General features: G+C 36.4%; 1 protein-coding gene across 1 annotated transcript in view; it reads right to left on the bottom strand.

The window, feature by feature from the left end:
* rnf144aa (ring finger protein 144aa) overlaps positions 1 to 12,354 on the bottom strand; it is a 28,855-nt gene that overhangs the window by 11,266 nt on the left and 5,235 nt on the right. The window contains exons 2-3 of the mRNA XM_028000252.1: positions 1,355 to 1,505; positions 384 to 488 (exon numbers count right to left, since the gene is read on the bottom strand). Of these exons, the coding sequence (XP_027856053.1) occupies positions 384 to 488; positions 1,355 to 1,489 (240 nt within the window). The 5' untranslated portion in view covers positions 1,490 to 1,505. The remainder of the gene's footprint in view (positions 1 to 383; positions 489 to 1,354; positions 1,506 to 12,354) is intronic.

Below are 12,354 nucleotides of genomic sequence, written 5' to 3'. Positions count from 1 at the left end.
ATCAAAAGTTATCAAACAGCGATTTGAAGCCAAAAATACCTCAGAAATGTACAGAGAATCAACTCATTTAAAGTTTAAACTCAGTTTCACACAAACACAAAGACCCTAGCATAAATGTTTAACTGTTGAACTGGACCCTTCCAGGTTGCTATCAAGCTAATTTTCTAGCAGCTTTACTAATCTTTTACATTACATTGCCAAGACACATTAAAACAAACCTTTATCTTGGCTTTTTTCTATTCTTCTTTTCTATTCTGTATTTTCTCCCTCCCTGAAGGATAAGTCCTTTTTTGAGACACTAAGCGGCTGCTTAGTTTGCTTTGCCTTGGGCCGGCCCTGACTAAAATAAAAACATTATTGGTGATGACAGTTTAGATTTTTACCTCATTTTCCTGCAAATGTCCTCTTTTAGGGCAGGCAGAGTCAGGACAGCTAATTGCAGTTTCAAGGCCTTCTTTAATCAGGAGCTCCACATACTGCTTCAGGCACTGAAAATAAAATACAGAACCACATGTCAGGGTTGCGTAAGAAGTATTCACACCTCACAAAACCTTTTCACCTCATGTTTCCAGTGGAAATCCTCCAAAATCCTCTGACTGTGAAACTAGAGCGTCCACAGCCAGGAAAACTTTGGACTAATTTAACTTCAGCCTGTATTTAATTTCTTTTAGATTAGAAAAATTTGCAAAGTAAATAGTAGGTATCAAATATCAGATAGCAAAGCTCAGCTCAGACGTGTTTACAGTGTCTCTGCCCTCTGTAATAATCTGCGGTGAGCGAACTCTGGTAACCGCTGCCGCCAGCCAGTTTGAGGAAATGGTGGCTAAATTTAGAGCTTATTCTTGGTTGGGCTGTAAAAGCTGACGGATGTCACTTTCTTTCTGTAACATCGGATTATAAACCAATAGTTTAGTGAAACTATTTTTGTGGTTTTCACTGTGCTAAAATGTCACATTGGTTCATTAAAAACACAGAAATATGTCTGGATAAGCCAGAAGTGATCATAAACCAAGATCTTTTTCACATTTTATCATTAATGTATTTTATTAGGACGTTATGTGATAAACCACAAATGTGCTAATAGCGGAGCTAATTTTTGGTTTAGAATTTTAGCATTTTGGTAAACTATTAGCACACTCAGTTTCCCTTACGTTATTTTTTCCAGTTAGATTTGAATGAGCTAATAGCACAATTCATTTTTCACTTTTAGTAGCTTCACCTAAATCAATGTTTTGGATAGATTCTAAAGTGCATGTAACCAAGCTAAATTTAGCTTAACAAATTTAATGCTTTAGCTAACTTTGTAGACAATTAGCACACTTAGCTTAAATGTGACAGAATCTGTAAAACTCACCAGTGTGCAGAAGACACATTGGCACTGCGTGATGGTGGTCATCTGCTCCAGTGGAAACTCTCCAAGGCACAGTTTACAGGAAACCAGGGGGTCAACGGCCAACTCCCAGGTGGGCCGGTACCGTGCTGTGGTCATCTTCACCTCCACAAAGCTGAGACGAGACAGAGGAGAGCCGCCGTTAATTCAAACACAGATGTTGACAAGTTGTTTATGCTGCAATACATTCAGGGTCGCTGATGTCCAGCCAGTAAAGTAATTTTTGAGCATTGAGTATTGATCATTCGTTTAAATGTGAACCAAAGCGTGTTGAAAGGGAAGGAAAAATGTAGAAATAAGAGAAAACAGAAGGATAAAACACAGAGAAGGCAGAAAAAAGCTGGTGTATGTTGCTGCTGCTGCTATCCTAGAAATAGAGCTCCAATTTCTAACTCTAGATGTTTACAGTTAGCATCAAGACCAAAACGTTTTTCTCAAGAATCGTGTTGCAAAATCAAAAGATGCTTCATTGTCAATTTATACATTTAATTATTATTTTCCAATTTATTTTATTTCTATAGCTGATGGTGTTAGCCTCTGCTAATGTCATTAGCTCTAGCTAATGGCGTAAGCTCCTGCTAATGGTGTAAGATCCTGCTAATGGCATATGCTCAAGCTAATGTAACGGACAATGTAAGCTCTAGCTGGCTTTAAATCCAGTTAATACCATTAGATATAGCTAAAGGCAGTAGCTCTAGCTAATAGTGTTAGCTGTACCTAGTAGCCCCAGTTCCTGGTAGTTTTGCTAGCTTTAGTTATAGTGGCGTAAGCACGTGCTGGTGGCTTTGCACTAGCTAATGGCGTACAACACTGCTAATGTTGGTGCTTTAGCTGATGGTGTTATCTGCAGCAAATGGTGTTAGCTCCTGCTAGTTTTGTTACCTCTAGCTAATCGTATTAGCTCCAGTTTGTATAACAAACCATAGATTACAAGCCGATCATGTTAGTTTGGTTCAACAGATATCACAAGTCTAACTGCAGATGAAAGGATGTTTGCGGCATGAAAACATCGACCTGCATGACCTTGACGTTGTGGTATTTTTTATATAACATTTTTGAAGTAACTTATGAGCTTTTATGTATCCCAAATACGTAATTCATATTTTAGGTTAATATGAAAACTACGACACATTCAGGCCAACATGTTCCAGTGGTCATGGATGGCTTTAAGGACATAAGGGAAAAGGAGAGCATAGAGGCAGCTCATTTATGTTTGTCTCCACTTAATCCGTGAGTTAAAGATGTGCTTTGTCAGATTAAGCCGTATGGACTAATAAATGCACTCTGTGGAGTGAGTGAGCGCGCACACAAACCGGCCTTTTATATGTAGAGTGACACAAGTTTTTCTGCATAAACACCCAACGTCAGCCATGTTCCGCTTCATGTCAAATAACACACTTTGTGGCATTAAAGAAGAAAACAGCTCAAAGGCTTTGGAAAATCCTGTGGTCATCTACAACAGTCATCTAAGCCCACTATGAAAATTCACTTTGCGTTAAGTAACATGGCTGCCCCTCTTTCTGAGAGCCGGAACGGGTTATTTTGGGCCGTCTCGTCTCAGCCTGCAGCTGAGCGCAAACAGCTCCCACTCTGCTGTTTACAGGAAGTGGTCCTGCGCTCAGCGTCAGCACTATCAACCTCTCCCCTTGCTGCCTAGCAACCAGCCAGAGGACAATTTCAGAGATGGAGGAGGCAACGAAGAAAGAGGAAAAACCACCGATCAGTCTGCGTCAGTTTGTTGGTTGGCAGCAGAGGACAAAGAACGAGAAGAGAATGAGGTTCAAGAGTTCACAGCACCGATCTGTGGACTCGTGCTGCGTCCATGTGCGACCCGGTAAGGCGGGAGGAAAACGAGGAAACGGGCCGGATGTCGTCCAGAACCGATCCTCTACTTCAGTCACCACAAAAGATTCATATTTTAATCTCTATCAATTAAAAATGGAAGAAAAAGAAAAGCTAAGTGTACAAGCCTAAATTCAGTTTGAGATTATTCAGACCTTCATAAATTAAGTTTATATTTCTTATGATGATTTAAGATTATCAGGATAAAACTAAAAACCTTTAATGAGTTGCAAAGCGTTGTTCTTCGTGGAGTGTTGTGCAATAAGCACACAGAGAAGCACTTCTGGCTCTCTGCGTACTGACGTCTAAACAAATATCATTCTGGCCTCATCTGGATTATTCAGATGCTCTGCAGGAAACTTAATGAATTACAGTACATTTTTCTTCAGCAGTGGAGTATTGTGAAGTTACTGAAATCTGATCAGTTTATAAAGGTAAATCTAGGTTTTGCAGCATAAGAGGCCTTTAATAGGCCGACTATTAGGACTAAATCAACTATGAACTCGCACTGATAGGCAATGCTAACATAGTTCTACTTTTTTCCTGTTGTTTTCAATTCTCTAAAGCAATTTGATAGCATGACCAAATCTGACTAATACCCATTTCTGTGTTTTTAAACAAAACCTCCAGGTTTTGGTGGATTACTTGGGTGTGCAGTACAACCGAGTAGAGATGCAGCAACTTTTCTCTGTTAGGCAACTTAACTTTCCACCTGTCACTCTAAGCAGTGAGTCAGTTCCTGGTTGACTCTGCAACATATCTCATTTAATAATGAACTCTTCCTCCTTCACATTTCTTCATCATGTCGTCTATGGGAGGACTGTGGAGAAAACTCTACACCTCGGCTCTGACTCATTCAGATCCTCATCCGTTCGTTCGTTTCCAGACTTCGTGCTGATCAACACGAAGCAACCAGCAGCAGGGTTGCTCCATTATGAGTTCATAAAAACTTAACGACCAATCAGGGTGCAGAAGTGAACCGAAGAGGGAAGAATGTCGTTTAGAAAGGAAATGACATCAGATTACATCATTTATTTAAAACAGAGATTAGCAACAAAACAAAAAGTAAGCAAGTCATTTTATTTACACAGCAACGGGGCTGAACTAGACTTTGTGACTTGGGGCCCAACTTCCTGTTCAGACCAACACTGAAAACGTTTCAATCCAGATGGATTCTGGGAAACGGAGTCAAATTTAATTAGCTAAGATTAAAAACAGCATAAGTCAGATGCCGTTTGACTTATGTTATAAGGTAACACATGATCAATATCAATAAATAATACATCTGACAGAATATTCACTGAACTCTGATCCAGAACTGCACAGCATTCTGGGAGATGTAGGCAGAGGAAAAGTCTCATCTGGGCCTTTCATTAGTTTTTCATTATAGGTTAGTTTTATTTCCTTATGATTTTTTGTTTGTCTAATTCAGTTAGTTTTAATTAATTTTTAAGAGTGCATCTACTAGTTTTTATTAATTATTATTAATAAAATATTGTTTAGTTTTAATTTAGCTTTTATTAGTTATAGTAATGCTGTTGTTTTTTCATACTTAATCTTTAGGTGCAGAATTCAAAAACATTGATTGGGTAACGAATATTCAACAGAAGATAACATTTAATTATTGTTGAACAACCAACTGACTCTGGTTTTTTCTCCCAAGTTTTGCTGTCACCATTTTGGGGACTAGCATAAGATTACTAGGACGATTACGGAGTGACGTAACTGGCCAACAGCTGACGTAAACTTGCTTGTGTGAAGAAAAAAAATCACTAGTTCGAAAGGCTAATAAATAGAATCATAAACACAAAAACATAAGAATTATACCTATAATTTCAGTATATTTTAGTTTTATAAACGCACAAAATAGTTCCAGTTAATTACCGATTTTATTTATTTCAGTTTACAGAAATGTTCTCTTGATTTCAGTTTTTACTATTTTGTTAGTTTTAATTAACTATAACAATAAAGACTATAATATAATAATATAATAAAGACTTTAGCTGCTCAACCTCTCACAGCTAGCTTAGCAAAGTCGGTGGCAACATCTAACTCGCTCACTTTATGGTTACCTAGCAACTCATTCATTCTTTGGTTGCCTAGCAACAACTTGTAGAGTAGTAACTTGCGCAGCCACGGTGCCTTATAACTGCTTAAAAAATTTTAAAAAACAACGGCGTTGAGTGAAAACTGTCGATAAAACAGGAAAGTTCAATGCCACAAGTTTGGAATACATTAGAAAACAGGTAGTTTCCCTCAACAGGGAGCAGCCTGTGGGTCTCTGTGTCGGATGAATGGGCAGGTCGGGTAAAAAGTAATAAAAAATAATCAATAAGGTAAGAGCTGGGAGTCAAATGCAATCCTAAGTGGTTGTCCCCATGTGTCGGTCATCACTCTGAAAGGCTGCTCTTATATTAACAAGCTGCAGCATAATTTATGACCTAACGACTTAATGGCCCAGAGAGAAACCCACAAACATGCATTAAAACATGCGGCGGGTCGGGTTATGGAGGCCTGGAGGGCACCAAGACGTACAAAAAATAATGCTGCTGTAACTCATATTAATTCAAATTCTTCAAAGAGTTATTGTAGATAGTGATGGTTATTATCAGGACAAATCTCTTGCAGCAGTCTGTGTTACAGTGAATTTGAAGAAGCCTCTGACTGAAGACACTGTTCAGAGTGTTTCACAGGAAACTAAAGGATTAAAAATACCACAAGTTCACTGCAGATTTAGTTAAAAGTATTCCTGATTTTCATCTCCTCATCTTTCCTGATAACTTTTAACAAACAAAAGTTTGTAAACAGACTAATTACTGTTTCATATTAATTAAGCTGTGGTGGAACAAAAGGTTGACAGAATGTTAATTGTGCATAAAGATTTCATTTCTACATCCTGCAAACCAGAAACTTTCCTAATTTACTCCGTTTTAAAAATAATATTGTTTTAAAAATTATAAGAATATTGAACATTTTCAGCTGAGTTGACGGTTTCCAGTGTGAAATTATATAACATGACATCACAGTATTGTGTAAGACTTTGTTTACGTTCCTCAGTGAATGTGGAAGCAAACTGCAGAGAGAGCAAAAGAGATCAGTTCATTTCCCTCCTGCACAAACTCAGCTGCCGCCATGTTGGACAGGGCATGGAGCGCGGGACAATGAGGAAACAATAATCTATAAGAAGTTAATCAACAAGCTTTCTTTATTTCTAACCAGAATGAAAATGAGTAATAAATAAGTTGATTAAATTATCTAAAGGACACATTCAACGTAAATGAGACCCAGATCGGCCGGTCGCTCGGTGAGGAAGGCCATTATTCTGTAATAAGCAGCTCCTCCCTCATCACTTCCTTCCTGCTTTTCTGTCCCTTTGGAACAAATAAGTGGAAGGCTACGTTTCATCTGCGTCGTTTCCTCCTGCTGACGAGATTTCTAAGACTGTTTCTCACCAGGAGGCCATTTATTATAAGTTAAATTTAAAAATTAAATGTTTTTATGCAGGGGTGTACAAAGTGTGGCGCAGGGGCCATTTGTGACCCTTTGATGAATTTTGTATGGCCGTTGACTGCAATTCAAGAAGGGCACAAACATGGCCTTCCAACACTTTTTGTAATTTTTTTATAATAGCAAATTTTTAACTTCTAAAGCTGAAAATATTAATTATAACACAAAGATTTTTTTCTTGATGTTTGCCCCTGAATACTTTCACCTTTTGGATTTTGGCCAAAAGTTTGGACACCCCTGCATTAGGATGTGTTCGCACCAGTCCTGTTTTCAATAAAGTCCGGTTCGGTCGGAGCGGTGTGAACGCGTAACCAACCAGAAAAAAATAAAACCTCGGTCCGAGTTCAGTTAAAATGAACTCTGGTTTGAATTCATATGTGAACGCCAAGCAGATCAAAGCAGGAAATGGACTACAACGCACAGCATTCTGGGTAAGTGCAACGAAACAAGCTTGCTAGCTTAGAGCTAGAGAGAGAAATGACTAGTGCTTTTTTACTAAGGTCAACAGAAAAAAGCTTAATAAAGTTCAACATCTGTTTTGAAGTTATGCTTATTGGCAGTTAAAAACTCTTAGCAGTTTAGATGTTTATTATTCATGCTCTTATTTTGAAGTCTCTTTACATAGCAGCTCTGTTTCCTCCCTTCAAGATCTCAACCTGTAAAGCAAATGATACTTATTTGGTATCCAGAATGTGCTGCATTTCGTTCAACAGTAAACTGTTTAAAATCTATTCCGGCAAAATCGGCCTCAGTTAGCAAAACTATGAAACTGAAACTCTGAGTTAAATCTCTGTTCCAAAGAATCACTTCCTGGAAGTAATTCAGGTCTAATTAGTCCTGTCACAATAAATCAATTAATCGCATGACAAATTAAAATGAGCTCAATAATTTCCATTTGAATGATTTATCGTCGTTTTCTTTCTACAAAATTGGATGATAAAAATCTTCAGTCTGGTGTTTTTGTCGTTTTTTGAAGAACAATTTTGCTTACAGAGACTTCAAAATTCATTCTGATTGTTTTTTTGTTTATTTATGTTCTACATTTAAAATATCTTCCAGTTGGTTGTTGTCCATAATAAATGAAAGTTTATTGCATTATTTTGCCATTAGCATTATTTTTCTTGAAAATGGTCTCAAAACAAAAATACTATTGTGTATCGCAATAACGTCTGCAACAATTTATCAGCCAAATTATAACCCTTAGAGGGCGATATACTGTGTTGTGACACGTTTTGTATTACAGAAACTTTATTATAACTGGATACAGCCTGTTAAAAACCTAATAAAATGACACGAAGCGAATGCCGAAATGAGACAAAGCAGATAAATATATTTCCACCAGTTTGACTCAGAAAATTTACTTTACAGGAAGGAAGTGAACAATTAAATGTGAAGAGCCAGCGGTGAAATCAGCTGGGCTGTAGTTATGTTTGCCACAGAGAAAACAACCAAACAGTTTAATTATGGTGTTAATGGCTGTTTGCCCAGTTTGGCCACGCAGGCAGGATTACAGGATTCACCCGACTCAACAGCGGCGGAGCAGCTTTCTGCAGAAAGCCGAGAAATGGACTTTCCTCTCCTAAAAACTTACATGGATTTAAGATTTTATGACAAATTTTTGTGGTATAATTGTAACAATGATAAAAGTGAATAAATGAATGTATGCCTCACATCCGTTTTAAAAATTACTGGTCACCTAAAAATTTTTATTTTTATCACTAAGCTGCACACACTAATTTTACATTAGTTATAGTTGGAAATGTGTTGATATTTAATGATATTTTTATTGAACAAACAGTGGAGAAAATAGTAAAACTAAGAATCCTGACAATATGGCCATAATTAATTGGAATTTATTGTGACAAGAATAAATCAAAATTCTTATCATAATTAGACATTTATCATGATAAATGATGTAACAAATTTAAAAAAATAAACAGTTTCTCAAACTGTTGTTCTTGATGTTATGCAAAATAAACTTGACATCCTTCACTTTATTTTGTGATAAAGATTATGATTAAAAAAAACTATATATTATTTATTTTTTAGGTAATTAATAGCAGTGCTGACATTTATTGATGTTCTCGTTGAACAAAAAGTGGAGACTTTACATCAATTATTTTTCAGATTAACCAACTTATAATGAAATAAAGCAGAAGATTTTATTATTTTTATTTTTTACAAAGTTTGAACCAGGTGAAAGTAACACTGCCTTTATGCTTCTGGGTAGGACACATTTACAGACAAAAAAAAGGGTTTTCCCTCATAAATGTTTATATTGTTGTACAGTTTTGGCCTAATTAAAGCTCTGAAGCCGTTCTCACATCAAAACATCATATATTAGAGTCTGCATTCTCCAGTTAGCGATTAATCAATCACTAAATTAGCTGACGATTATTCTACTAATCGATTAATCACGATTAATCGTTTCAGGACTATTTGAAAAACATCACTCTGTTTCGAAGGACTCTAAGGAGCTTGAATTTTGAAATTGAATGACTAAGACAACGTGAATTGGTAGAGCTTAAACATAGCTAAACGTGCGTCACATCTCTCGTTTGTGTTAAGTAACTCCACACAGGAAGTCCAGAACGAGCGCACTTCCTTCGGAGAGGCGTCTCTGCTCATGAAGTTCGCCTCGGCTAAGTGAAGACGACGGGAAGTCCACGCTTGGCCTGCTCCTAGTGACGGAGGCAGAGAGCCTGGGCAAAGGGTCGACTCTGCTGCCAGCCTGGTGTCACTCTGCAGCTTCAGCTATCGGCACAAACAAAACCAAAACCTTCTGCAGACTATTAGAGCTGGGCGATGCGAACCCAACGTTGATCACTGTATTTTACCGTGCTATTCTGATAACAGTGAATTTATGTCTTATTTTTTGGCATTCGTTTCCATTGACCTTATTATTTACGTCTCACATGAACAAACTTATTTATGCACAATTTTAATCGCGTTTCTTATTTTGTGGAAACAGCAATTGGAACATTTTTATTTCGATAAAAGGTTTGACATATATTTGTAATGGAAACGCAGTTTGTGTATCACCACAAAGACAAATACTATATTTAAAATGTTTCCTTAAGACACCAGTCACATAAAGACGTGAGATTTCTATCACTAAACTGCACATTTATGTTCAAATTTATTGGTATTTATTTATGTTTTCTTTGAACAAACAGTTAAGAAAGTAGTAAAACTATAAATCCTGACAATAAGGACATCATCAATTAGGATTAATCGACAAAGAAAGATAAAAAAATTCTTATTATAAGAGATTTATCACAATAAATGATGAACAATACAATAAGTATAGAAATCACAATGTCATAGGAAGCTCCGGAGACAAAAATAAGCAGTTTGGTTTCATGAAGGAATAAAAACTAATCAATTTATCTTCATAAAAGCGTGACTGCAATCTGTATCGGTGACACTGTGAATTTCTCCCAGACTTTGACATTTGGTTCCTGTTGTGAGACATAATATGGGATCATTTGCACAGAGCACAAGGAAATGAGATTTGCTCAGAAATATCCAGTAAAGGCTGATTTTAATCAGTGGAGTGAGCCGGGTCGTCTTGCTCCAGGAAACAGAAGAAAATGCAACAAGAAGCTCGTTCAAGTACAAAAGGTTTAATACTGAAACTGTATCAAACCTTCTGGAAAAATAAGTCCAGAACTACCAAAACGTAAAAAAAACTATGTGCAGGGTTTAAGAGTTTAAACTAAAACATGACATAAGATTCAGACATGTATAAAATAAAAACAGGTGTACCCCAAGGCACAGTTCTTGGTCCATCTCTGTTTAGATTTTGGTGTAATAAACAATTTGCCATATTCATGCTTGTGTTTATATTGAGAGCCAAAGCCTGATCAGAACTAAAATTCAAACTGGGTCAGGCCAAAATTTCATTTATACAGCATATAGCACAGAAAAAACTAACCGAAAATGAATGTTTAGTTTAGTTTATTTAGTCTAAACAGAAGAGGAGATATTTACCCTCAGGTGCAGAAGTTAATCAGACTATAACAAACGCATGTGGCTCTGCTCCAATCAATCACAAATCCCAGATTTCCTCTTGACTCATCCTGCGGTTACAACAAGCGACACAATGGAACGAAAAACAGAAACATTTACAAAACTAAGCCAGCAGAGAGCAAAGCCAGAGGTCTGGAAACATTTCCAGTAAGAGCAAAAAGTAAGAAACTGAAAATAATGTCTTCCAATTATTTAGTCATATTTTCAAATTTTCTGTCAAAGTTTTAAATTTTTTAACACACAAACACAATTAGCTGCTGGTGGCTTATTGCCTCAACAACCAGGCTTATCAACCACGAGGTCATTAATGAGTTTACTTTAATAAAAAACTGAAATAAGAGAGTGTGCTGCAGAGGGCGGCGCGCCGTCATTCTGCTGGACAATAGAGTCTTCATGGTAAGCAGAGGGGAGAGCGCCACTCCAACAGAGAGCCACTCACAGGCTAATCTCTGGCGCAGCGTCCGGCGCTCACACACACGGCCTGAACTGTCCCAGGAATCAGCATCCAGGATTTTCAGACAAAACAAGAGTCTGCAGTCAGTTTCAGCCCAGATTCTCATTCAGAGAGAGCACGGCGATGTGTTCACTACGAGATACCGTCTGGAACGACTGTGATAACGATAAAGATTTTGATAAAAAATGATATCTGTTACTTATTTTTAGGTAATAAATAGTTTTGCAAGACAGTGGCAGCATTCATACCACCATACACACAAATATTGTTATTGAAATAATATATAGTATTTGAAATGTATGTTTCAAATACGTTATAAACAGAAAAGAAAAAAGGAGGAGTAAATTTCCATCAAACATTTCTGAAATTTTCTAGAAAGAAAATTATGAATTTTTTCCTCCAAAGGACGTGTACCTGAGAAGAACTCAGAAATTTTCTAGAAAATCTAGAAAAGTTTGAAAACTTCAAAATTTGCTAGAAAAAAGTGAGAAATTCTTTTGATTAATCAGAAATTTTGAAGCATAAATTTTGAATTTATGCATTCGAAACATTAAAGTTATAAAGCTGTAAAAAAATAAACTTTTGAAATTAATCTCTAGAGAAATTTTCTAGAGAAAATGCAGAAATGTTGGAGTTTGAAAAGTTTAAAATTTGCTCAAAAAAATCTGCAGTTTTGACTTTATTTGCAGAAACTTTGTAGACAAATCTCTAAAATTACTAAGTTCGAAAAGCTGAGAAATTGCTAGAAAAAACTCAAAATTTTATCTAAAGCTCAGACATTTTCTAGAAAAAATGTGGAAATTTCTGGTTTCAACAGTCAAAAATTCTTGACTTTTGAAACTCAGAATTTTTTTAATTTTTCCAAATTTTCTTCTAGAAAGTTTATCAGATTAATCTGAAAATTTCAGATATTTTTGTTTATTTACTCTTTTGTATTTCTCTCTCACCATCATAGAAATAAGCTTCTTCAGGACACTGCTTAAAAAAACAAAAGGTAGTATATTAACATTTACTGATGATTAATGTAACTAAGCTGCATAGAGCATTTAAATCTTATTTTCTGATTTACCAATATTTATTGACGTTCTCATTGAACAAAATGGGAGAAAATATCAAACACTTCCAATCA

This window comes from Xiphophorus couchianus, chromosome 19, assembly GCF_001444195.1.
Source record: "Xiphophorus couchianus chromosome 19, X_couchianus-1.0, whole genome shotgun sequence".
In the NCBI taxonomy this organism is placed as follows: Eukaryota; Metazoa; Chordata; class Actinopteri; order Cyprinodontiformes; family Poeciliidae; genus Xiphophorus; species Xiphophorus couchianus.
This window is presented reverse-complemented; position numbering and strand designations above follow the sequence as displayed.